The sequence below is a fragment of the Xenopus laevis genome, chromosome 4S (genome assembly GCF_017654675.1).
Source record: "Xenopus laevis strain J_2021 chromosome 4S, Xenopus_laevis_v10.1, whole genome shotgun sequence".
NCBI lineage: Eukaryota > Metazoa > Chordata > Amphibia > Anura > Pipidae > Xenopus > Xenopus laevis.
In genome coordinates, this window is record NC_054378.1 from 9766055 (window position 1) to 9793920 (window position 27866).

The 27866-nt window shown below is 41.3% G+C and overlaps 2 protein-coding genes across 3 annotated transcripts in view; one reads left to right on the forward strand and one right to left on the reverse strand.

Annotated features, from left to right (window-relative positions):
• Positions 1 to 272: 272 nt before the first annotated feature.
• On the reverse strand, positions 273 to 26382 carry immp1l.S (inner mitochondrial membrane peptidase subunit 1 S homeolog). Its single transcript, XM_018260142.2, has 6 exons — positions 26251 to 26382; positions 10753 to 10880; positions 10280 to 10368; positions 7775 to 7901; positions 562 to 672; positions 273 to 439 (listed from the first exon to the last, which is right to left on the reverse strand). The coding sequence occupies exons 2-6, from the start codon at positions 10855 to 10857 to the stop codon at positions 374 to 376; spliced, it is 498 nt and encodes a 165-aa protein (XP_018115631.1). The 5' UTR covers positions 10858 to 10880; positions 26251 to 26382; the 3' UTR covers positions 273 to 373.
• elp4.S (elongator acetyltransferase complex subunit 4 S homeolog) overlaps positions 26374 to 27866 on the forward strand; it is a 190457-nt gene continuing 188964 nt past the window's right edge. Inside the window, exon 1 of one of the 2 annotated variants that reach the window (XM_041591386.1) lies at positions 26374 to 26598. In XM_041591386.1, coding sequence (XP_041447320.1) covers positions 26424 to 26598 — 175 coding nt within the window. In that variant the 5' untranslated portion in view covers positions 26374 to 26423. 2 annotated transcript variants of the gene reach the window in all.

Consider the following 27866-nt stretch of genomic DNA (forward strand, 5'->3'; position numbering starts at 1 on the left):
TTCGGGGGTTCGGCCCAATCCAAAAAAGTGGATTCAGTGCATCTCTAATTCCAGCTGGTTTGAACCACAACCAGTTTCTCTGAAGCATCTGAAAAATGTTGTGCTACAATTGGTATGGGTGCAGCAATAGAGCCATGAGATCAACACCCCGATCTTGCACACGTTACCACAATCTCACGCCACCTTGGATGAAGGCTTTAACGGCCTGGACATTAAACTTCAGTTAGTGGAACAAACTCAGATTAAAATGATAAAATAAAATGACCACAGGAAAAAAAAATTAAAATATTTATTGTAAATAATCTAAAAAAAAAAAAAAAGAGAAATTAACATTTTATGATTTTAAATGAACTCTAAATAATAATAATTATAGTCAATTATCTTGTATCCGCCAATTTGGACTTTTCTTCAGTGGCCCAAAAGACTCGAGAGGCCATATCTAAAGAAAACAAACAAAAAAAAAATATTAAAAGAGCGGTGGATGCATTGCCTCATCTATAGCCCACAAATTCACACTGTAATGATGGACTATTGAAAGAATATGTAATTAACCCTCTTTACCCGTAGACAAATACGACCCCTGATCAGTGCATAGGGGACTGGCCCGTAGCTTCTTGAATCAGTGGAATTTTCTAGATTATCACCTTCTAACCAAACATGACCTTTCGGGACCTGTAGAGGATAAAAAATTCAAGACATCAGGGCAATATTAGTCCCAACATGCAATATCATAACAAAAATAGGCAATGTTTTATAGATGGTGTAGATCCAAAAGGTTAGGCCACCTACAAGCCCAATCATCTCCTCTGGTCAATTGATCTTTGAAGGTTAGGATTTTTTTTTCATTCGGGAGTAGTAAAATGAGCTCCACTCATTGTATATGGTTTATGCAAATTAATAGCAGCCAGAACAGAAGGGTGCCCAGCTGCCTATCTAGCAGTGTCTCATCCAAAGAACTGAAGCCAAGACGGAAAAGAGACCACTAATCCTGTCCTCTAAAGATCAGATACTAATTCCAATAATGTGGCCCTCATACAGGGGCCGATAAAAGCTGCAGACAGACCAAGTCGGCAGCTTATTGGCCCGTGTGTGGGGCCTTCCAACGGGCTTCCCTGATCAATATCTCGCCGCAAGTTCAATATCGGGGAAAGATCAGATGTCGCCAAACGAGCGGATCTCTACATCTATGGTCACCTTAAGAATTGGCTTTTGGTATTTAACCAAAAATGCATGCCTAATATTGAGCTATATAGTAATTGTGTAGATAAGACACTGGGAGACAGAGATATAGTTTGGCTTATTCTAAATGTTTGGTTTAAAACGGATATTATTAAAGTTTAATTACCCAAATTTCCACTCAAGTATCCTTTTTTGGCAACCAGAAATCTGCACCAGTGTTGGAGAAGGCCTCTTCAGGTCACAGAGTAAACAGATATTTAGTGGCAATTGTAAAGCTGCCCATAGATCTAAAGATTTTTAAAAGATCTTTTCGTTATCGTGAGACCACGGTTGTCTCAAAACGATCGTTTAAATGTACGATTTCTTCATCAACTAAAAAGACCATTTCAAGCGATATTGCCAGGAAAACTGAGGGTAGCTGGGTGCTTGGCCCTGCAAACATAAATAGATTGCACTGGGACCGATAAAATGTTTTTAACCTGGACGATCAATTTTCTGACAGTTGTCGGACGAAAAATCTTAAAATGTACGATCGTTCGATTCCCACTAACCTCACGATAATTTGACGGATTGAAGATTGCACTGAAATCGGTCCTTCACCAACGAAAGATCTTTGTGTCTATGGGAACCTTTACTATGATCAGATGTTAGACATGGTAAATGGCATAGGTTAGTGGTGCCCAGAGGGAAGGTCATGGTCTCCCAGAAGTCCTCAAGAGCAAAGCATTGTCCACAATAAATCCCATTACATTAGCCTCTTGGTTCTATTTGTATTAAATTACTACTTAATGGGCAGGTGTCATTCATCTGAATATAAAAACCATGTATTTTTTAAATATACACAGCAGAATTGTAACAATACCATTGAGGTGGTAGAGAACTAAAATCACTTAAAGCATATCTCAAGAGCAGCTCAAGCCCTCATTTTACCAGATCGGAAGGGGCTGCAAGTTCCTGAAGCATTCTCAAGTTTTTGTATGTATACAAAAAATAAATATGGACAGCAGCCAAGCTTCCAATAAAAATACCTTTATTTGCAAAGCTTAAAAACATCAGAGCCCTGTAACCTTACGCGTTTCGGGTGCTGCCAACCTCAATTATACTGTAGGTACCACCTATGATTAAGGATGGCAGCACCTTCCACCTATGATAAAGGGTGGCAGCACCTAAAATGCTTATGGTTATAAGGATATTTTTTTTTGAAGATTTGGCTACCGTCCATATATTTCTTTAGAGAAATTTAGGTTTTTTTGTAGTTTCAAAAACCTCAAACCACTAAAACACTAAAATAAGTGTTAATAAATGGGCATCCCTGAGTATACTAAAGGTGGCCATACACGGAGAGATCCGCTTGTTTGGCAATGTCGCCAAACAAGCGGATCTCTCCCCGATATGCCCACCTTGAGGTGGGCAATATCGGGCTGATACGATCGTGGGCCCTAGGGCCCAATGATCGGATCCTAACGATGGCTAACGGGCGGTCGGATCTCGGGACCGCATCAACGAACAGATGTGGCCGCGATCCGATGGGATTTTTAGTCTCGTCGGAGGGCCCCATACACGGGCCAATAAGCTGCCGACTCGGTCTGTCGGCAGCTTTTATTGGCCCGTGTATGGGCACCTTAAAGACTCTGCAGAAAGAACCAATAATGGCCCACAAATACGTTGCAATAGTAACCACCCTTTCCTCCTTTTTGACACACGTAGCACATTTCATGTGTCCCTGTTACGATGACTCTCACAAAAACACAGATTCACCACATTCTAAACACACTAAAAAAAGGGAAGAAACCACGAGGTTACAGTCCATGGCTTGGTCATTAATTTAATAGACTTCAAAATAGGTCGTTGTGATGTTGACTGAAAGTCTGACCTCTTGTCGCAGTAACAGCAGGAAGGGGGCAACCACTGATCAACATCCTGAGGCCACAACCAAGGCTAGACCTGTTAGTCGGCTCCTGATGAACTCGACGGTAATTGAGAGTGACACCAATTACACATAATCTCATCACTGCATCGGAGTGGGCTTGTCAAAGTTCTAATTAAGATCGCAGTTCAGTGTATGTGCAGGCGGGATCCGCAACACATATTGTAGTAATGTTCTCCATCGGGGGGAGGATGTGCAGATATGCAAAATTAAAAATGGGAAAAAGACAGTCCCACTAAATGGCATCCCAGTAATATTAAATATATCTAAAGAGGCGATCGGGCACACCAAGTACACAAATCATATAAATGCCTTGCTTGCAACACCAGCACTGTGGCACAAACTGCACCCAAACAAAGGCAGAAGGTTGAGTGCATCAATATACAGGGGGAGTAGGAAGAGAGTGTCAACCTCATCATCCTCGTCATCATACAGATAGTTATTATGGGAAAATAACTTTACATTGCCAGTGAGGCTTCTAGCGGTTGGAATAGTCCAGTGGCTTCCCAGTTTCAGGCTTTAAATTTCATCTGCTGATGCACCGTCCGTCATGGTGCATCATCAGGTAAGGGCGTATAGATAACATCCATGTGCTCTTTGCATGAATGACCTAAACAATAGAAAGGCGGCCATACTGTATGTGCATCTCTTACTCCCATAGTTTGTTCTTCTTGAGAGCTAATCCAAGCCAGTGCCTGTTGCCTTATAGGGATACTGTCATCGGAAAACATGTTTTTTTCAAAACACATCAGTTAATAGTGCTGCTCCAGCAGAATTCTGCACTGAAATCCATTTCTCAAAAGAGCAAACAGATTTTTTTATATTCAATTTTGAAATCTGACATGGGGCTAGACATTTTGTCAATTTCCCAGCTGCCCCTGGTCATGTGACTTGTGCCTGCACTTTAGGAGAGAAATGCTTTCTGGCAGGCTGCTGTTTTTCCTTTTCAATGTAACTGAATGTGTCTCAGTGGGACATGGGTTTTTACTATTGAGTGTTGTTCTTAGATCTACCAGGCAGCTGTTATCTTGTGTTAGGGAGCTGCTATCTGGTTACCTTCCCATTGTTCTTTTGTTTGGCTGCTGGGGGGGAAAAGGGAGGGGGGTGATATCACTCCAACTTGCAGTACAGCAGTAAAGAGTGATTGAAGTTTATCAGAGCACAAGTCACATGACTTGGGGCAGCTGGGAAATTGACAAAATGTCTAGCCCCATGTCCGATTTCAAAATTGAATATAAAAATATCTGTTTGCTCTTTTGAGAAATGGATTTCAGCACAAAATTCTGCTGGAGCAGCACTATTAACCGATTCATTTTGAAAAAAATGTTTTTTCCCATGACAGTATCCCTTTAAGTTCTTCAATACATCTCTTGAGAATAACAGCGCTACGGTATTCAAACTTCTCTGCCAAAACTTTTGCCAACGATTATATATTTCCTCCGTGCCAAGGCAAAGCTATGATTGGCTACCACATCCTGCAGTACCTCGGGGGAAGTACCGTTAGGTCACACCCACTGCTTAAATCTAAAACTGGCCATAGATGTAAAGATTCTTAAAAGATCTTTTCGTTATCGTTAGACCAAGCTTGTCTTGAAACAATCGTTTAAATGTACGAGGTTAGCTGCCTGCTTGTCCCTGCAAACAATCGGACAATAGACTGATTTCATCGTGGCCGATGAAAATTTTCTAACCTGGCGAACAATTTTTTGATCGATGTCGGACGAAAAATCGCTAGATGCACGATCGTTTGATTCCCGCTAACCTCACTATAATTTGACGGATTGCACTAAAATCGGTCGTTCATCAAAGAAAAATCTTTGCGTCTATGGGGGACCTTTACACAGAGATGGATCAGAAGATCTCCAGGGAGCTCAAAAAATGGTATTATTTGTAAAAAGTAATCCTTTTACATTTCGGTGTAAAAATTCCCAATTTCCAAAGAAATGTTTTCAAAGAGAAGAAAATAAAGAAGAAGAAGAAGACGTAAATGCTCATGCATCTGGAGTGGTGCATGTACAAGTGTGGGCCCATATTAAACCTTCTTCCAGTTGGACGTTTTGTACATTGGCTGTTGCCAAGCACCTGCAGTAAATCAAAGGTTCCCGGGCTGAGCCTGTTGCAGGAACCAGTTCTCTATTTGGGAGAGGGAGGGAGAACTTAATCCGAGAGGCAGATAATAAGTAAATCTTTCCTTCTCAGCTATCCCAACTGAGGTCTATTAAAGCGCTTCCTTCTTTGGAACCAGACACGAATGTCATTGCTCAGCCGCCCGCGGGGGGTTCCTTTCTCCAAAGCTGCTTTTGTGAATAAACCACAGGTGTTGCCGTCCTTGATTAAAATGAAATATGATGAAAGCGGTAAGAGTATCAGATGACCGATATGAAGCCGTAATGATTTGTGCCGATTTGATTGGTTTCACAGCATGTAATTTATTAAGTCATGTGACGGAGGAGAGCTTTAGTTAGTCAATTTGTCCTCAAAGAGAGAGTCAACGGGAAAAAGTTTGATATACCTTTCTATGGTCTGTCACTGAGCTTATCGACTTAATACGAATGATAATGTGATTGTTTAAAGGGAAAATATTGCTTCTTATAGAAAAAGGTAACTTTCAATCACTCCCCTTCTTTTCAAACTTAAAGTAGAATGAAACCCTGAGGACAACCCTATATTTTTGCCAAAAAAAGCAAGAGCTGCAATTTTGTTTGTTCCCAGTAGGGCAAACCTGTGCCCCCACCCCCTACATTCCTAAAATCAGAATACTTGTTAGAATACAGTTTGAGACATGTTGAGGCCCATTTATCAAAGTCCGAATTTATCTTATTATTTTCTGAAAACTACTCAGACGAAATCCACACAGGCTTTTTCCCCCTTATTTATCAATATATTTTCGCGAAAAATTCCAATTCGGGAAAAAACGAGTGAAAATTGCCCAAAAATTCAAATCATATAATTTTTTCAGATTTTCCGTCTGAAATATCAGATTTTTGGCCAGGCCTGAAGGGGAGCACGGCAGTGCTGAACTTTTTGAAAGAGCCAGGCCCCCCTTTGACAGCGCTAAAGCCGTGCCGCCTCCTTCCAAAGTCCCGAACAGCCAAAATGTGGAAGTGCCAAAAGTTCAGAAGCGGTGAAAAGACCCGAAGTCACAAAAACAGCCGAAATTGAAGTCCCGAAGCGGCGAAAATACCCAAAGTCACAAAAACAGTCAAAAATTGAAGTCCCGAAGCGGCGAAAAGACCCAAAGTCACAAAATGAGGAGAAATTGAAGTCCCGAAGCGTCGAAAAGACCCAAAGTCACAAAATGAGGAGAAATTGAAGTCCCGAAGCGTCGAAAAGACCCAAAGTCACGAAATCAGCCGAAATTGAAGTCCTGAAAAGACTTGAAGTCACAAAAACAGTGGTAATTGAAGTCCCGAAGCATCGAAAAGACCCAAAGTCACAAAATGAGGTGAAGTTGAAGTCCCGAAGCGGCGAAAAGACCCGAAATTGAAGTCCTGAAGTGGTGAAAATACCCAAAGTCACAAAAGGAGGCAAAGTTGAAGTCCTGAAGCCACCAGTTCAATTCTACTGAACACCAATGTGTGTTTTTTTAACTTATAGGGGGGGCCCTGGTTCCCAATAGCTTTTTATAACTTGTGTGTGTGTGTGGGGTGTTACTTTTTTTTAGCACTGATGTCTGTGTGGTCTTTTAACTGTGATGTGGAGTGGGCGGGGCCCCATAAATTTTGTTGTACGGGGCCCCGTGATTTCTAACGGCAGCCCTGACTTCTCCCATTGACTTATATACAACCTCAGCAGGTCTGAAATGCCGAATTGTCTAGGGATGCACCGAATCCACTATTTTGGATTCGGCCGAACCCCCGAATCCTTCACGAAGGATTCGGCCGAATAACGAACCAAATCCAAATTTGCATATGCAAATTAGGGGTGGGAAGGGGAAAACATTTTGTACTCTGTACCTTGTTTTGTGACAAAAAGTCATGCGATTTCCCTCTCCTCCCCTAATTTGCATATGCAAATTAGGATTCGGTTCAACCACATAGAAGGATTCGGCCGAATCCTGCCCGAATCCCGAACCGAATCCTGGATTCGGTGCATCCCTAGAATTTTTGGATTCTGACTTTTTCCATCCTCGGGGTATAACTCACGAAAAATTTGATTTTATTTTGGATTCGGCCGAATCCCCGAATCCTTCTCGAAGGATTCGGCCGAATACCGAACCGAATCCGAATTTGCATATGCAAATTAGGGGTGGGAAGGGGAAAACATTCCCTGTACCTTTTCTGTACCTTGTTTTGTGACAATAAGTCATGCGATTTCCCTCTCCTCCCCTAATTTGCATATGCAAATTAGGATTCAGTTCAGCTGGATAGAAGGATTCGGCCGAATCCGAATCCTGCTGAAAAAGGCCGAATCCCCAACCGAATCCTGGATTCGGTGCATCCCTAGAATTTTCAGATTCTGACTTTTTCCATCCTCGGGGTATAACTCACGAAAAATTATATATTTTTTTTTTAACTAAAAATTTGGATTTTATAGTAAAAAAAATAACGTAATTTTTCGAGTTTTTGGCATTCAGCTTTAATGAATAACCTCCATAGATTAAGAATGTACACAAGGATAAATACATGATATCCATACAGCCGTCGGGTGCAGATAAACAATACTTACGTAAGTGTGTCTTTTGAGGGGAGCCGAGGGGCTGCTCGTGCAAACTTTGTCGCCTTCCAGTCCAATGATTCTCTTGCAGATGTTAACGCTCGGCTTGTCTGGGCTTTTGGCAATGATGATATCACCCCTACGCACAGATAAAGGGTAAGACTCGCACAAGGAATAAATATTCCATTATAGAACACTCGGGATAAAGAATGCTTTAATCTTGCAGTTGATCAATTCTAGTTTAGGATGTGGTAGGGGGGGAGAAGGAAAATCGTGGGCCAGATAGCCACACCTGGCATTCTGATTTAATGCCAAAAGTTGAGCAAGCACAAGTCATGCACCAGTGAAGTAGCAAAAAGAAAAGATTTCTATAAAAGCACTGGTAGCTATGTCAGCTCTACTGGGACTCTACTGTCAGCCAGGGACGGAATGTACCAGCTGCCTGCTACAGATGAGGTTGGGAGAAAAAGGAACAGAGCAAACCTTCAGATTTCAGATCATTGTGCCCTTAAAGATATTAAAGGAGAACTAAAGAAGTAACTAGAAATTTTGTACATTATGTTTCAGGCTTCTGTACCAGCCCAAGGCAACCACAGCCCTTTAGCAGTAAAGATCTGTGTCTCCAAAGATGCCCCAGTAGCTCCCCATCTTCTTTTCTGCTGATTCACTGCACATGCTCTGTGCTGCTGTCACTTACTGAGCTTAGGGAGCCACTCACAATATACAGTACACATAGAATAGAAATGTCACAATATAAGGCTGATTAGTCATTAATACACATAATTACTACATGGCAGCACAGAAACCAGTGCAATTAGCATCAGAATTTAATAATCAGCAAACCTGTAGCATCAGCTTATATTACAGCCAGGGAAGCTCATTTTCTGCTGGATAATTAGTGACGAGCCCTAAGCTTAGCTTCTCAACAGCCAATCAGAGCCCACTGAGCATGTGAGTGTCACAGACACTTTCCAAGATGGTGACCCCCTGTGACAAGTTTGAAGTCCTGGATCATTGCTGCTATTGACAAGCTCAAACTTTAGCCTCGTGCAATAAGTTCAGTATATAAAATATGGCATTTTTAGACATATGATTTTTAGTGTTTAGTTCTTTAAGGGCTCCTTTAATCCCGTTGGATCGGCCGCATCCGTTCGTTGATGCAGTCCCGCGATCTGACTGTCCATTACCCTTCGTTATGATCCGATCATTGGACCATAGGGCCCACGATCGGATCAGCCCGATATCGCCCACCTGAAGGTAGCGACATCGCCAAATGAGCCCGTCAAGGGGCGTAATCCACTCAGATCATGGACGATCAGTTATGAATAGGGCAGGGGGCCCGTAATGACAGCCCCAGAACCAAGATACTATTAGACGGGTTATTCCCCTTTAAATTAACTTTTAGTACAAGGGTTGGGTTTCATTTTCAATTCTTTGTCGTTTTTGAGTTATTTAGCTTCTTATTCAGCAGCTCCCCTTTTTGAAATGTCAGCACTCGGGTTGCTAGGGTTTAAATTTCCCTAGCAACCATGCACTGATTTGAATAAGAGACTGGAATATGAATAGGAGAGAGACTGAATAGACAGATGAGTAATAAAAAGTAGCAATAATAATAAACGTGTAGCCTTTAAATGGGGTCAGTGAACCCTATTTGAAAGCTGGAAAGAATCAGAATTCAGACAATAACTCAAAAACTATAAAAAAAAAATTGAAAAGTTGCTTAAAATTAGCCATTCTATAACATACTATATTTTAACTTTTTTTAAGGTGAACCACCCCTTAAATTTGCCCCTGTCTGTCCTATTGTAAAATGCAAAAACACAGACCGATAATACTCCAGGAGACTAGGGAACGTTACAGGGACTGAAAAACGAATATTTATGTCCACATAGTTTGAGGTTAGTCTGAGGTGTATAGTAGGGATGCACCGAATCCAGGATTCGGTTCGGGATTCGGCCAGGATTCTGCCTTTTTCAGCGGGATCGGATTCGGAATCCTTCTGCCCGACCGAATCCAAATCCGAATTTGCATATGTAAATTAGGGGCGGGGAGGGAAATCACGTGACTTTTTGTCAAAAAACAAGGAAGTAAAAAATGTTTCCCCATTCCCATTCCTAATTTGCATATGCAAATTAGGGTTCGGATTCGGTTCGGCCGAATCTTTTGCAAAGGTTCGGCCGAATCCAAAAAAGTGGATTCGGTGCATCCCTAGTTTATAGTATGGAGTAGGCAGTCTCATATATAAATATAACATGACAGGAGATGAAATGTATCTGCTGGAGAAATTAGCAAAACCAAAGAGGTGCAAATAATGAAAATCCGGCAGCTCCATATGACTGACGGGCTCATGGCCTCGGTACATTGACAGCCTGTGACTGACAGCTTTTCTAGAATACACGTGTACAAAAGAGGCAAGCTGAGCAAAGACAATGGGCCCAGACAGCATTAATAAGATGCAAATAAAAGTTATCTTTAGCCAGACGCTGATGTCTATACCGTCATAGTGAGAAAACCTACTTATGGATTGAAAAGACGTGTCGGCTTAAATTGTCGCAGAGCAGAACATCGTAATTCCGTATGGTTGGTTCCATTGAGGGCCCAGAACACTGCAGAGGGGGGAAAAAAAAGAGGAATAATTTGGCTAGACTTCTAGTTATGAATTTTTTTCTGAAAGAACTAGGGATGCACCGAATCCAGGATTCAGTTCGGGATTTGGCCTTTTTCATCCGGATTCGGCTTTTTTCAGATTCGTGCTGAAACCTTGTGCCTGGCCGAACCAAATCCTATGCAAATTAGGGGCGGGAAGGAAAATCAGGTGACTTTTCGTCACAAAACAAGGAAGTCGAAAAAATGTTCCCCCTATGGTTTCTTTTGCTGCCCCTGATTTGCATATGCTAATTCGGATTCAGTTCAGAATTCTTTCACAAAGGAATCCAAAATAGTGGATTCGGTGCATCCCTAAAAAGAACATGGGGAAAGCAGGTACTCACAATAACAATTTCTCCAATGTACTCGAAAGTGCAGTGCGCTATGCAGCCATATTGGATGGTGTATCCTAAGAAGCCCAGGGTTTTTCCCACAATCCTTCTGATCATACTAACCTGAGCTTAAAACCGACCTGTAGGAAACAAAACCAAAACCAAAATGGAATGAGTGCACAGACATTATGGATTTAGCTCGAAGCATATTTTTCTCTAACCCTTCAATTAAGCTTGACCATTAGAGCTCTAGCTGTACTGTATATAGACTATGTCGACTGCCACTGCGAAGGTGACCTTAAAGAAGAACTAAACCCTAAAAATTAATATGGCTTAAAATGCCATATTTTATATACTGCACGAGGCTAAAGTTTGAGCTTGTCAATAGCAGCAATGATCCAGGACTTCAAACTTGTCACAGGGGGTCACCATCTTGGAAAGTGTCTGTGACACTCACATGCTCAGTGGGCTCTGATTGGCTGTTGAGAAGCTAAGCTTAGGGGTCGTCACTAATTATCCAGCAGAAAATGAGCTTCCCTGCCTGTAATATAAGCTGATGCTACAGGTTTGCTGATTATTAAATTCTGATGCTAATTGCACTGGTTTCTGTGCTGCCATGTAGTAATTATGTGTATTAATTACTAATCAGCCTTATATTGTGACATTTCTATTCTATGTGTACTGTATATTGTGAGTGGCTCCCTAAGCTCAGTAAGTGACAGCAGCACAGAGCATGTGCAGTGAATCAGCAGAAAAGAAGATGGGGAGCTACTGGGGCATCTTTGGAGACACAGATCTTTACTGCTAAAGGGCTGTGGTTGCCTTGGGCTGGTACAGAAGCACAAAACATCATGTACAACATTTCTAACTACTTCTTTACTAAGGCTTTAGTTCTCCTTTAAACATATCTGTTATGGAGGTGTCTGATAAATCTGACTACGGGTGGCCAAAATATGAGACTCCTACATGGAAAGAGTGGAGAACGTATACGTCTATAATACACAAAAGCCATGAATATCCTGTAAATTATATCATTATAAACGGTGAGTTCTGATGTCATCAGTTACAAACAGTGAGTTCTGATGTCATTTCATGACTCACTGAAATTTGTGTATTATAATAAATAAAGTACCCCCAATTGTAAAATATGAGTATATTAGAAGTTACCTCGGAGTTCCTTGACCTGTATAAAAACACTCGGCCTTCGGCCTCGTGTTTTTATATGGTCATGAAACTCCTCGGTAACTTATAATATCCTTATATTTTACAAAAGGGGGTACTTTATTCACTATATTATATACCCCCAGAATTATTCAGTTTTACACCAATTAACCACAGAGTTTATATCTTTTATTATATGCTGTGCCAGGCTGTGAAGCTAAAGAGTATTATCTAAAGGCGTTTTCAGATTATTGTAAAAGGGCAATATTTACTTTAAATATATAGACTAGTTTGGTAAGATTCATTAATATGTCACTTCATATGATATAAACTGTTGCTTAAGTGTTCATTTTGGTGGTATAGTTTTCCTTTAAACAAAATGTCACTATAGGAGATTCAAGGCCTACTAGGTTTATGAAAATAATATTCTACACAAGATGCAGGCAACAGTGGCTAAGGGGATACAGACAGCTTTAAAAAAAATATCCAGATCCCAGTGTCTTGTTTCCCCAAAATTTACACCCAAATATCTGTAATTCCACCACTGAAAACGCGTATTAGTCCTCCCGGATTTTAATGAAGCAATAAGCAGTATTAGGAAAAGCAACCCATTATCAAGCACCTAATAAAGGGACCTTACATCTTAGGATCCACTCATTTGGCTTGGCCATCAAACAAGCATAAATTTACCCAATATGGCCATCTTGGAACCAACATCAAGCATATATCTTCTGTGTAGGCCATCAGAAAAGGACGACATCAGCTAGGCGATGCAGTCCTTGCCCCAACGGTATTTGAAAACCTGTCCAATAGAGGCTGGACAGGTTTTTAACTTGGACTAATTTTTTGGACAGATATCTACAGAATCAGACGTCAGATAGGGCCCATACACAGGCAGATAAGCTGCAGACTGAAGGCCCCGAGTCGGCAGCTTATTGGCCCATGTGTGGGGCCATGCGACGGGCTTCTCCGAAGATCTCGATCGGGCAGGTTAAAAAATCCTGTTGGATCGCGGCCGCATCTGTGCATTTGTGGTCCCACGATCAGACCGCCTGTATCTGATGCATTATGATCTGATCGTTGGGCCCTAGAGCCCATCATCTGATCAGCCCGATATCGCCCACTTCAATGTGGGCATATCGGGGAGAGATCCGCTTGTTTGGTGAAATCGCCAAACGAGCGGATCTCTAAGTCTATGGCCACCTTTAGAAGAGGCAGCTATAATCCGAGTATGGCTACCTAGCCTAGGATTCGAAGCAGCATTTTTAGGAGTTGATGATACGTGGCCTTCATTCACTTAAGCAGGCCATACATGCGTAGATCTGCTCATTTTGGCCTAGGGCCCAATGGTTGGATCACAAGGCCAGGAATGCAATTGGAAAGGCCGGCACAGTCCTTGTTCCGACAGTAATTTTGAGCCTTTCCAATCGTCAGCTGCCTAATTTTCAGCCAGATATTGATTGTGGGAAGCCAGTTGGTGGGGCCCCATATACTGGCCAATAAGCTGCCTACTTTGTCTGTCAGCAGCTTTTATCGGCCCATGTATGGCCACTTTAAGGCACTGACCATGGTTACGAACACCGAAATTGACATTTCTTTAAGAACGACTATGAACATTTTTTTAATATATCTAAATGTTAATTTAAGAAATTAAGCCGACACCTGACAAAAAATGTGAGAAATTAGACAATATATCACTTTAGACGATAAAAGGTAAAAAAAAAAAAGTAAATGTACTTCCTTCCATAAACTACTTTATGAACAGTCAGGAGCATGCTGGGAATTGTAATTCAATATCTGCAGGGTTGTAACCTGCCCATCACCAGAATGTCTGTTCCCCTCCAAGTGCAAAAAGCCCACATAGTATACTCCGTACAGAATACAAAGTCATTGTGATCATTGCTTGCCTTGGGGCCACACGGTGACCAGTTTTCTTATGAATACAGTTCTGTGCTTCCTCCACCACATTTTTCTTTTGATTGTTCATAAAATTAATCACAGCACGCAGGACAGAAATGGCTCGGAGCCTCATGAATGACATCCAAGAGATGGGAACGGATTAGCTCTCCGTTGCTGCCAGTTAAAGCACCAGGTGGCTTTTTCTGCACTGAAGGTGTTGCCGATAATCCCATTACTCTGGTATGAAAATCTCGCACACATCAAAATTATCACCAAGGTTCCTTTTCATCCCATCCTTTCCAAATGACTGGAAGGCGCTCCACCTGAAAAGTCACATCCACGTGCAGCTGCTGTTCTAGCAGCCGGCCGACATCCAGAGAATGCCAATCGTGTTCCAATGCCGCTGTGCTGGTGGCCCCATATTCCCTGCCCAATAATACATCTGTTAAGAAATCCTACAGCTACAAATCAAGTTTAATCCTACCAGGGACCTCATGTTGGTTCTTCTCTTCCAAAAAAGGCAGCAGGCTTTGCTGTCTATCTCGTCGACTTGTCTGGGGAATACCCTTCAAATCCCAACCCTACTTAGAAGAATAAGCTAAGGATCACAAAACAAGACCTCTAAAACCTTGATATGACTATATTGTAACCCAGAGGCATTAATTCTTGGTGAAGATTAGAACTCTGCATAATAAGATTACACAGCAAGTGAATGATATCGAGGGAATACCCATATGCACTCGCCTGGTTTTCTATAGACTGCCAGGACTACACAATATGCAATGCAGACGGAGCAGAGCTTGCCCTTTCTAGCAGAAATAAAATAGATTCACATAAATTAGTTTGCCAGTTCTAGGCTTTATAAATCCCCTATTACATGTCTCATTGTCAACTCCTCAGAGAATTGCACTCACACATGCATTAGTTCCTTCAACAATGCACCACCGAGGACAAACGATATGAAAGGGGGGAGAAAGCGTATTGTGTGCACTAATCTCGGATTACAACACCAAACATAATAAAATTGATAGTAACCATTCGACAACATTGTGGGATATTGGGTTAGGGCTCGGCACATGTTTAGCGAAAGTAGGCTTCCTAAATTGTCTTCATGAACCCCTTCTCTGCTTTGGGAAAGTTAAAATATAAAGTATCGTTCATATTTGTCCAAGAATCTATTACGGCTAAAGCTGACCTTACTTTGGGATGATGGGGACGGGGTGTGATTTATAGCTAAAAATAGGATTATACCAAAATACCAAGAAGGTGCAAATGAAAAGGTTGTCTTTGCAACTACATAACACACAATTATTGTAGAATACCCTTTCTCAAACCCTTTGGCCTTATTCTCTTCAATCACAGGGACAAACGTTGAAACAGGTCAAGAGAATGATTGGAAGCCTGGCTTTCATCTTCTGCAGATCCAAAGAACCACTAACCATTCTCATACAGAACTCCAGTATTTCTATTAAAAGAAACATTTTTAAAATGAAATACAGTTTACAGACCTGTTTATAAAAGGTCCGCTTCCACCTTCTAGAGGTTTATATGGAACACCACATGGCTACAGAGGGTCAAGAGGATAGAGTTTCTTCTAGTTTCCTCTTCAAAAATCTAGTTTAGCCCACAAGCTGAACAAGTTGATTTTGGATACAATTTGGATATTAATATGTCCAGCTGTTTAACCCAAATATAATTTGATTAGATGTCTCAAAAATTGCCCTGTGCTTGGGTAGTTCCCCCCCCCCCCAAAGTTCATGCCGTTGTTTTAATAGAATTGCTCGTCATGCAACTTATTAAAGGAGAATGAAAGGCTTTGTACACGTGCCAAATGTTAGGCAACCCCAAGTGATTGTATTTATTTATCTGAAACCCCGGGCCGGTGCCCCTATCAGCAGAAAACTGCACCGGCCTGGGGTTATACCAGTGAGCACCAGGGAGCGATCCTCTTCCGGCATCTTCTTTCTTCAAATTTCCTGGGGCAAACGAATGCGCAATTGAATGAAACAGCCGACTTTTTAGTTAAAGTTCGGCTTTTTCTACTGTGCATGTGAAGGAAAGAGGATAGAGGATCGCTCCATGGTGCTCACTAGTATAACCCCGGGCTGGTTCTCCTATCAGCAGAAAACTACACTGACCCGGGGTTATACAGTGAGCACCACGTATCGATGCTCCGGTAAGCCAATACAATCACTTGGGGGTGCCTAACATTTGGCACCCCCAAGTGTACGAAACTTTCCTTCTCCTTTAAGTAACATTTCATAATAGATAAATGTTGCTAGTAATATATACTGCAGTAAAACACTTTGTTTGGCAAGGCCATCAAACCAGTTGATCTAGGTCCAATTTGGCCACCTACATGCTGAGCAAAATGGAACTGATCTGATTGCTGACTCTGGGGCAGAGCCTAGGGAGAGCCATCAACGACTCCATTAACACGCCAAAGTGCTCCTTTTCCAATGAGATTTTCAAACCTATGATATCTGGCAAGCCAGTCACAATGGAGTCTCGGTCCATCAGTCTTGATGGACCAAGTCAGCAGCTTTACTAAGCCTGTGAATGGCCAACTTAAGATACAGAAGAATATGGAAACATGGAAAAAGCACAAAATAAATCTCCAGGAAATGTTGAGGGAAATGATATTCAATCATCTTTAATCCCTTTTAAAAAGCTTATGAATAAAATTCATCACTTCTTAAATACGAGGAAGCCATCAACTTGGAACAAAAGAGGTCTTAATAAATTTTCAAAGCCCGCAAGAGGCAAAGTCTCATTAAAATTATAAATTGCACAAACATGGAATGAAGATTTTAAATGCAGTGCAGCTAAGCAGATTACAGCAAACCCCCACGTTCCAGATGAGAAACATCATGGCCTTCCCAGGTGGGAGACTGCAACAAAAAAAAGGCCAGCATCTCCGCTACGGAAAAAAACCTTGTGATCTTTCATTGCTGCTCAGCAGATGACGGCCAAATATGTTGATTATTCTGCTTCAGCCGCTAATCTTGTAAAGAGAAGAAGTGATAAGATCTCTTGCTAAATCAATATGCTGCCTCTCATTACATTTCACTTTAATCACTTTTATTTTTCCCAACACAAAAGAGGAATTCTTTTTTTGTATAGTTTTTGGAGAGTTTTGGCAATTTATAGTTTTTAAAATTTTCTTATATTTCTGTTTTTAATTTCTGTATAACTAAATATAATCGCCCTATTCCTATTTAAATAATAGGGCCAATTAGGACTTTATTACATCCAGTATGAGCACTGACTACGGCACTCATATCGAATGGGGTCCAAAAAGAAAATACCTCAAGGAAAGTACTGGCCTTGTTTTACATTTGTATTTTTTTAAATTTATGTTTTTTGAAATCCTCTAGTCAGTTTCTTTATATTACAAATATAGAATTGGAAGAGAAGGCGCACACCCTCACAATAAATAAATACTAAATATAATCAAAAACGGATAGCACACCCAATTAAAAAAAAATACATTTATTACAAAAAAAGGAAAATAATAAAAATTATAAAATGATATTTGGTGAGCCAGGGGGACTTCCACAGGGGCACAAATAATAAAAAAAACAATGCCTTTTTGGTTTTCTTTTTAATTATTTGTGGCCCTGAGGAAGACCCTTAAGGTTGAAAACGCGTTGGGCTCATCAAATATTTTGTAATTTTTATTTTTCCTTTTTTGTAATAAATGTATTTTTCTTCAATTAGGTGTGCTATCGGTTTTTGATTATCTTTATATTACAAATCTTTTACATATTTTACTAACTGTGATTGGTTGTTATGTTTATGTCACACGTTCTGATTGGGCACAGTTGCTTAAGGGCAGTGGCTGACACCAGTGGCGTAACTATCGAGGAAGCAGACCCCGCAGTCTAGTGATGTGCGGGTCGAGAATATCTTGACCCTAACCCGCCCCCTCCCAAACTGCAACCGGCCCAGCCTCTATTTATAGACACCTGGCCTGCAGTGACGTCACAAAAGGAAGCTCCGGAAGCTAGAACTGCTAGGTCGAGGGCGAGGAGAGCAGGAGAAGAGCTCAACCTGGACCTGACGAACATTTTGTGCAGGAGTCGGCCCGAACCCGCCCGACCCTCGGTTATCTAATAAGAAAACCCCCTACTTCCCAGCTGCTCTATTACCTGTGGCAAAGAAGGGGGACTCAAGTCAGCAGTGAGTGGGCGGGGCAGAGGCGGGATGGGAAGTGGGCTGGCCCCTTTATAAAGATTTTTTTTTTTTGCAGGGGGGACCGGGACACGCTAGTTACACCACTGGCTGCCGTGGAGAGTAATCACCAGAAGTAAAAATGCACGACTGCAGGCAACAAATCTCCAAAAGATGCGTCTGAAAAGAACTCAAATCACCATCAGTAAAACCAACGGATTGCTTTTTTCTTCCATAATGCCTCGAGAGGAAACTTCAGGCGACTTTGCAATATTATTAATATTATTAACAGGTATTTTTAGAGTGCTAACATATTGCACAGTGCTGTAATATGTAGGTTTTATTTTGGCGATTTTAGTTATTTCCAATGGAGAGGCATTTTCATATTTGTCATCCGCAGTCGTGCATAAATAATCACGGGCAACAAATCTCCTGACTGAGTGTTGTTAGCCTATGAGTAAGAACCCCATCAGGAGCAAAACATGTTAGGCCTAAAAAAAATAATTTTATAATTATTTGTTTTGGAATACTTTGAGGGCTCCATATTTACTTATTTGACTCTCCCAACTAATGGCAATACAAATAACTACTAATGTTTAACACATAAGTAAATCTAGAGGATTCCCTTAGATTTAGGGGCAGATTTACGATGGTTCGAATAGTAAATAAAAATTTTCAATTTATTTTTTCGGTTAAAACATTTAAATTTAAAACCACAAACTGGTGAGATTTAATCACACATCGACCCTGGAAACAATTCTAATTTGATTATTCTCTACCTCAAACCTGCCGAGTTCATGTAGAAGTCAATGGCAGAAGTCCCTCAAACTATTTGAAGAAGTTAGTAGTGATGAGCCAAATTTTTGCCAAATTTCACTTTGAAAACGACACCCAATAGACTCCAATGGGTGAAAAAAATTGACGCGCAGAAGTAGAGTTTTTCGGAGGAAAAAGCAATTCCAATTTGATTCGAGTTTTTGGGTCGGAATTATAAGATCAAATTTTAGACTTTGAGTTTTTTCATAAATAACATTCCATTCATCTTTCATCGAATTTATTAGAGTTAAAAAAAATTCACATTACTCTAAAATTCGACCTTTGATATATAACCCCTTATGCGTCAAGCCCGAAAAAATTTTCACCAAAATTCCATTTAATTTGGGATTGCAAAACAAAAGAAATCATTCCACACTAAGGAAAAAGCTACGTTACTTCTTACCCATTTTAAAATTCCTATTTTACAATGTGCAGAATGGAAATTTACATACATAATCAATAACCTTAAGACCTGCTGCACATGAGATGTTTTGTTGCTATAGTGGAGAGCTGCAGTGCTCAAAATGCCCTAAAAACTTTTCCAACCATTCCAAATCAAAGAGTCGGGAAATATCTGCTTATTGCCTGCTATATGCAAACTATTTGTCATGATTTAGCGGCACATTTATTAGGTCGAATTTTTCTGGTTGGGTTTTGGGTCACAAAAAAAAATCTAAAAAGTAGCGGGGAAAAAAGGGCTCCTTTTTTGGAATTTGTTATGCGACAAAACTGCGGCAAATGCGTATCCAAAAATACTCCATCTGAAACCTGTCAAAGTCATGTAGAAGGTAATGGAAGATGTCCCGTTTCCAATTGGAAGATGTTTCTTGCTTTCGTTATCTCCGAGGACTTTGGGCATTTTGATGCAGGTTTTTGTGCGACAATATGAAAAAGTTGTGGTTTTCGAGAAACAAATTAAAAAAAGTTGCACATTTGAATTGTCGCATGATTTTGTAGTTACTTTTCCCGCACGTGCTTTTTTTTTTATAGGATTTTTCTTGTAAATTAAGGGCATTCATGGTTAGGAGTTTGGTTGAAATTATTTTTTTTAAAGGGATCCTGTCATCGGAAAACATGTTTTTTTCCAAAACGCATCAGTTAATAGTGCTACTCCAGCAGAATTCTGCACTGAAATCCATTTCTCAAACGAGCAAACAGATTTTTTTATATTCAAGTTTGAAATCTGACATGGGGCTAGACATATTGTCAATTTCCCAGCTGCCCCTGGTCATGTGACTTGTGCCTGCACTTTAGGAGAGAAATGCTTTCTGGCAGGCTGCTGTTTTTCCTTCTCAATGTAACTGAATGTGTCTCAGTGAGACATGGGTTTTTACTATTGAGTGTTGTTCTTAGATCTACCAGGCAGCTGTTATCTTGTGTTAGGGAGCTGTTATCTGGTTACCTTCCCATTGTTCTTTTGTTTGGCTGCTGGGGGGGGGAAACGGGAGGGGGGTGATCTCACTCCAATTTGCAGTACAGCAGTAAAGAGTGATTGAAGTTTATCAGAGCACAAGTCACATGACTTGGGGCAGCTTGGAAATTGACAATATGTCTAGCCCCATGTCACATTTCAAAATTGAATATAAAAAAATCTGTTTGCTCTTTTGAGAAATGGATTTCAGTGCAGCACTATTAACCGATTCATTTTCCAAAAAAATTTTTATAAAAATTTTTATAAAAATTTTTAAATAAAAATGAGAAAAATACAAGTTTTAATAAGTACCCCCCCTTAAAACGGGATGCAGTTAGCTGTTGTGGGCATGTTGCGGTCTGCATTTCTCCATTAGACCATCTCAGAGGGCAAAATGTCCTTTGTGCCACCGGCCAAGCCTCTTGCCCAAAGTTTTAAAATAAAACATTAAAAGAGGAAATACTATTAAAGATCTATTACAAATGTCTTCGATGGATGCAATCTATATTTTTTCCCAGAGATCCTAAATGAATTCTTCAACCTCAAATTAAAGAGGAGACCAATTCTAAAATGCAGCCAACATCTTCTCTTTCCATGATCTACAACAAATGTACATTAAAGGTTAATATGGTCCATGTATTTAAGATAATGTTTCTAGCGGATTAGACTACTACTTAAAATATAAAACCATTTCCTTCTTCGGTGAATTACAATTTTCAAGAACCCCCCACAGAAGAGGGAAAGAGAAATTCAAATGGTTCATTCTTTGCTTTCGGGATTAGATGTTGCACCAGATCTCAGCTCTTATCCTGGTAACTTTAAAGGAAAATGAAGTCATCTTCTTTGCAGTCATAATTCCAAACTCACGCTGTTCAGTACTTACAAGCCTCCCAAGATCCAAATATCTTGTTTCAGCACACAGCATGCCCACAACAGGAAGCCAAGAAAATCACATGACAGTGAGGTCTTTTTTCATCAGGTGACTTGCTGGTTAATCTGATTTGCTGACCATGAAACATTAACCAGTATATCGACACTAGTCTGTACATGATTAGCATGACAGGCCTTCCTGGGCTAACAATGTGTTAACTAGCAAAAGAGACGGCCACCACATTCCAGGAAAGATGTGGAAAGACGGGTTTTAGAGGAACAAGGTGGAAGATGCCAATCTGAAGATCATGAACACTCCCGATCAGATTGTATTTTTTTTTAAAATTTTTTTAATAAAAAACGGACTAAATTCTGACCACATCTGAAGTCTTTGGGAAAAAAATCCATCTGCTGATGTATTAATTAATACCGAATTCTGAATTTCTTCATCCTCAGTTGCGAGATACTGCAATGTAGATCTTTAGACTATTCAACCCTGATGTATTAATTATTACAGAATTCTGAATTTCTTCATCCTTAGTTGGGAGTTACTGCAATGTAGACTATTCAACCCTTAACTAAAAAAAAACCCCAATCTTCCGTGTCTTTGTGTCTTCTTCCGGCGCTTCAGCAATTTCCAGTTGTCGCAAACCAGGAAATTGCTCCAACTGCGCATGCGCCGCCTAGCCGGTCTCCATCTCAGATTACCGAAGACCCAGAAGATGGCTGTTGTGAACTGCGATCCTTGAATCTGCACCGAGGGGTAAGTAAAAAGTTAGGGGCATTTCCCCGGGGGGGGGGGGGGGCGTCTACGTAGGGTAAGGTTTTTTTAGTTAAGGCAAGAAAAAAAAAAGGCAATTTACATTTGCGGGCTGGGCCGGATTTACATAGTCGGCGCCCCTAGGCCCACTGATGTTCATTGCCCCCATTCCCACTTCTACGTCAACGGAACGGGAGCAATGGGGATTGCTGAACAGGAAATTTAAAAAATCTCCTGTGCATCCCCAGTGTTTCTGAACTAATGTGGGTGTGGTTGGGAAGCATGTCACCCCCTAAAATCCTGCCACCCTAGGCCCGGGCCTTGGTGGCCTCTCCACAAATCCGGCCTTGCTTGGAGGTGCCAAGTTAGGGGCCCCAAAGTGATTATTTTTACTTAACCGATACCTCGGGTAGGTGCTCCTATCAGCAGAAAACTGTACTGGGCCGGGGTTCTTCCAGCGAGCACCATGGATTGATCCTCTTCCTGCTTCTTTGGTCTTTTCGCGGGTGTGCATGCACAGTAGAATGAAAAGTCAAACTTTAATGAAAAAGCCAGCTTTTCGCTCTACTGCACCTGCACTGCCATGAGAAGTAAGAAGAAGAAGGAAGCCGGTGGCTCTGTGGTGCTCGTTTTCAGTTGCAGTTTTCTGCTGATAGGCACCCCCAAGTGAAACCCTGGGCCGGTGCTTCTAACTTTTGGCACCCTCAAGTGTAGATTGCCTTAAAAAAAAAAAAAAAACCTCCAATATTCACAGAGATGTTTTATTTTGAATCTATAATGCACAAGAGCCAACCTGTAAAACACAATAACCAGGCTTTACATAGGCAGTAGTAATGCAGTACTCTGATGAAGTGCCAATAAGAGAGGGCACGAAACGCGTTAGTTCGCACCACTTACCCACTGCCTGTTATCACTTATGCAAGCTGAATAAAAGACGCTTTTCAAAGAATTAAGTGTGGCGAGTCTTGATGGGGACGGGCCAGCGCTGAACAGCGATACACAGATTTTGCCGAGTAGTAATGCAGTACTACACCCAATGTATCATCCTTGCATACGTGAGCTGGCACAAACTGGACCATAGGCAATCATTGCTGTTGATTATTTTATTAAAAGGGTCTTAACTTCTGTTAACATGGTGTAAATCAAGCCTGGTGCTTCTCACAGATTCCGATTGCAGAAAGCTGCAACAAGTAGCCAATTAGAAAGCTGCTAACAGGTCAACAGGTATCGGTTACCTGTTATTGGCAATAAAACACAATCCATAAGAGACTGCTCCAGCTCACCAATTACGCCCTTGGCCAGTTGCTCAGTCCTCAGTGTCCCCACTGTATCATCATGAGAAACTCAGTTATTGGACGGCACTTCTGGAAAAAGGCTTTATTATAGCAGACTGCTGGTAGAATCCTGAAACATGTTAGGTGTTCTATCAGCAGTCTGCTATAATAAAGCCTTTTTCCAGAAGTTCCTTCCAATAACTGAGTTTGTCACCTGTTATTGGCTACTTGTTAGCGGCTTTCTGATTGGAAAAAATCCATTTAAAATCGGTGAGAAATTGGTTTGCTATTAGTCTATGACTAATGTAGGCATGAAATGCGTCAGACTTGATTTACACCATATTAAAGGAAGTTAGACCCTTTTCATAAAATAATGAACAGCACTGATTGATTTTGGTCAAGTTTGTGCCAGCTCATGTATGCCAGGATAGTGTTTCTTCTTAGGCTGAAGGTCTGGGGCATGGGCACCTGTACCCCCCCCCCCATGTCATGTGGTGAGTCTACTCTTTTTGTTCAAGAGACCTGGTTCATTTCTACAACTATACTGAATGTAAAAAAATCCTCACCCCAACACTTAGGGGCCCATTTACTTAGCTCGAGTGAAGGAATAGAATAAAAAAAACGTCGAATTTCGAATGATTTTTTTTTAGCTACCTCGACCATCGAATTGGCAACTTCGACCTTCGAATCCATGATTCGAACTAAAAATCGTTCAACTATTTGACAATTCGATAGTCGAAGTACTGTCTCTTTAAAAAAAAAAAACTTCGACCCCCTACTTCGCCACCTAAAACCTACCGAAGTGCCATGTTAGCCTAATGTTTTTTAGGTCGAAGAAAAATCGTTCGATCGATGGATTAAAAGCCTTCGAATCGCACGATTCGAAGGATTTAATCGTTCGATCAAATGATTTTCCGTTCAATAGAACTATTTGTGCTAAATCCTTCTACTTCGATATTCAAAGGATTTACATTCGGCAGTCGAATATCGAGGGTTAATTAACCCTCGATATTCGACCCTATGTAAATGCCCCCAAAATTACAAGAGCTTCTCCTCACAACTACTCCCCAGTATCACCCCCTCCCGAATCCAAATGTAGTGCAGTTTAAATGTCTTAGAAAACACTTGAGGGATGATAGATATATATCTCAAATTGCCAATTTCACAGAGAAATAAAAACATTTAAAACCAAAAATGCCAGAATTACTTTATTTCTAAAAGAAATTGCCAGCGGTCATTCTAACCCATGCTGTGGAGTTGACCAGCTGCTAGAAGCACCGTTTTGCCAGCGCTTGGTCCAACCCACATGGAGCTGACCAGCTGCTATAAACAATAAAAAGTAATGAGCAAATCTGCCCCTTTTCGCCGAAAAATTTGTGAAACTGCTAAAAAAAAAAATTTGAAACTGTGAAAAATATGCGAAACGCATTGAAGTCAATGTGTTTTAAAAAAATTTTTTGTAGCCTTAAAGGAATAGTTCAGTGTGAAAATAAAAACTGGGTAAATAGATAGGCTGTGCAAGATAAAAAATGTTTCTCATATAGTTAGTTCGCCAAAAATGTAATGTATAAAGGCTGGAGTGAACAGATGTCTAATAAAACAGCCAGAATCCAACTTCCTGCTTTTCAGCTCTATAACTCTGAGTTAGTCAGTGACTTGAAGGGGGGCCACATGGGACATTTCTGTTCAGTGAGTTTGTAATTGATCCTCAGCATTCAGCTCAGATTCAAAAGCAACAAATATGACCCATGTGGCCCCCCCTCAAGTCTCTGATTGGTTACTGCCTGGTAGCCAGGGTAACCAGCCAGTGTAAACCAAGAGAGCTGAAAAGCAGGAAGTTGGATTCTGACTGACATGTTATACATCAAATCACTCCAGCCTTTATACATTACATTTTTGGCTAACTAACTATATTAGAAACATTTTTTATTTTGCACAGCCTGTCTATTTACCCAGTTTTGATTTTTACACTGAACAATTCCTTTAAGTCCTTATAGGGATAGTGATACACTCCAGGTTTTAACAGGAACGTGACACTAGTGCTACTATACCTTTTCACTGAAATACCCCCCTGCCCCAAAAATGGTGCATCCCTAATATGAATAGAACATTCAAGGCTAAGTCTCACCAGTCGTTTTTTTTGTTCACAGCAAATGCAGATCCCATACCTGTATATAGTAAGCATTTCCATTTAGGAATGTTGTCTACCCTTTACATTCTGCTGCTGTGCCATCCCAAAAAGAGTGCAGCTGGTTTTTATACAACCAAAACTTGCCTCTAGGGATGCACCAAATCCACTTCTTTGGATTCGGCAGAGCCCCCGAAAGATTCGGCCGAATACTGAACTGAGGGGTGGGAAGGGGAAAATATTTTTTACTTCCCTGTTTTCTGACAAAAAAAGTCACGCAATTTTCCTCCCCACCCTTAATTTGCATATGCCGAATCCGAATCCTGCTGAAAAAGGCCGAATCCCGAACCGAATCCTGGATTCAGTGCATCCTTACTTGCCTCCAAGTCTGGAATTCAAAAATGGGGGGATCACTGGTGTAGCAATAGGCTTCCTTCCTGCACTGCTGCTTCTAACTCATGAAACAAGGTGGCAAAGGTGCTCTGGGTTCTGGCAAATGGTAGAGGGGCAGCTGTAAGTTATTATTATTAACATGTATTTATATAGCGCCAACATATTGCGTAACTGGCTGCTTGGGCCTCAGTGTACCTGAAATGCCAGAGCCTAGTTTGATTCTTAGCCCATACCCGATGCAGCAAAGGTCAGCCTGAAATGCTTCAGCAAAAGGCCATTAATCAGATGGTTTCTCCTTTATTGTTTCAAGAGTCAGAACAGAGCAGTGAAAAGGACAGACAGACACCGGTCCTTTTAATTACAATTAACAAGTAAACAATGTAATGAAAGCCTATGGAAACCTGGTTTTGGATGATATTTCGATAAACATTGCATGAGTGGCTTTACTTGCCCTTTAATCAGCAGATAAGGTTGAGGGGAGAGATACAGACAAATCCCTACATTGGGCAGACGAATAACAATGATGTTATAGCCTTCAGTTACAGTAACAATACAATATTACTAGTGTAGCACAAAGTGTTATATTTAGGTGACAGCGAACATCCCCCTTCCTTATTTCACTCACCTTCCAAACCACTTGTACTGTTTTAATGCCGGAAGCCCTAAACCCGCAGCTTCCTCCGCCCCATAATAAAGTCTCCGCTGATTGGCTGAAGGGTTAGCTACCTCATCGGCGATAAGCCACTTGTCATCGTCACGTGGCCCAGAATACATTATTTCGCGCAAGGGTGAAGCAAGATGGCGGCGCCCTGTCACCGCGGCGTGAGTGCTGGAGATGATGCTGTAGGGACGGGGACCAGCTTTAAGAGGAAGGTCCGAGGGAAGTTCCCTGCTCTCCCGGGGACACGGCCGTCCGTTCACAATGGGCAGCTCCTTGTCTCCACCGGGGTTCCCTCTCTGGATCACATCCTAGGTCTGTTTAGCTGTTGGTTATTGTGTTCAACTACTAAGAGCTAAGAATGTTGTTACTTATCACTGTCACACCCCTCTCAGTAGTTGGTTAGTGGTGCTGGGAGTTGTAGTTCATACACAGCTGGAGCTGTATAGTTGTGCAGGGTTCTTGCAGCAGTTCCAGTGGCCAAGGCTTTCTGTATCTTTGTCAACTTGGTTTAGAGGAGAATTTTCCTTTTAAAGGGGATATAAACACCACAGATGTACACCGTGATCACAAGGGCGATTGAGGGCAGAGACACAAAGATTCGGGGACATTTAGTCGCCCGGCGACAAATTGGCTCTTCTTCGAGTGATTAATCTCCCCCGAAAAAGCCTTCCCACTGGCTAGGATCAAAATCGCTGGCAGGATGGCACTCGGAGCGCTTTGTTTTCTGAAGTCGGCCGAATACTCCTCTTGAGGCAACTTTCGGTGACCTCGGAAAAGGAATCGCTCTGAGTGCCATCCCGCCAGGCGGCTAGAATTTAAATTGGCACTCATCGCTTAGTTTTCCGAAGTCACCCAAAGTTGCCTCACACGACTAAATCTCCCCGAATCTGAGCATGTCTCTAAAGGTGAACCAGCCCTTTAAGGGCCGAGATAATGTCGACTGAAGTTGTCTCACGAGGAAGCTTCGGGCGACTTCAGAAAACGAAGCGATCCGAGTGCCATCCGGCCGGCGATTTAGATTCTATCTGGTAAGTAGGAAACAACTGCAGCAATCTGGGTGTTAAATCTAAAAACACAGCTATGGGACCTGTTATCCGGAATGCTCGGGGTCTGGGGTTTTCCGGACAAAGCATATTTCCGTAATTTGGATCTTCATACATTGTCTGCTATAAAATCAGGTAAACATTAAATAAACTAGGGATGCACGGAATCCAGGATTCGGTTCGGGATTCGGCCAGGATTTGGCCTTTTTCAGCAGGATTCAGATTCGGCAGAATCCTTCTTCCTGGCCGAACTGAATCTGAATCCTAATTTGCATATGCAAATTAGGGGCGGGGAGGGAAATTGCTTGACTTTTTGTCACAAAACAAGGAAGTAAAAAATGTTTCCCCTTCCCACCCCTAATTTGCATATGCAAATTAGGATTCGGTTTGGTATTTGGCCGAATCTTTTATGACAGATTCTGGGGTTCGGCCGAATCCAAAATAGTGGATTCGGTGCATCCCTAAAATAAACCCAAAAGGCTGGTTTTGCTTCCAATAAGAATTAATTATATCTTAGTTGGGATCAAGTACAAGCGA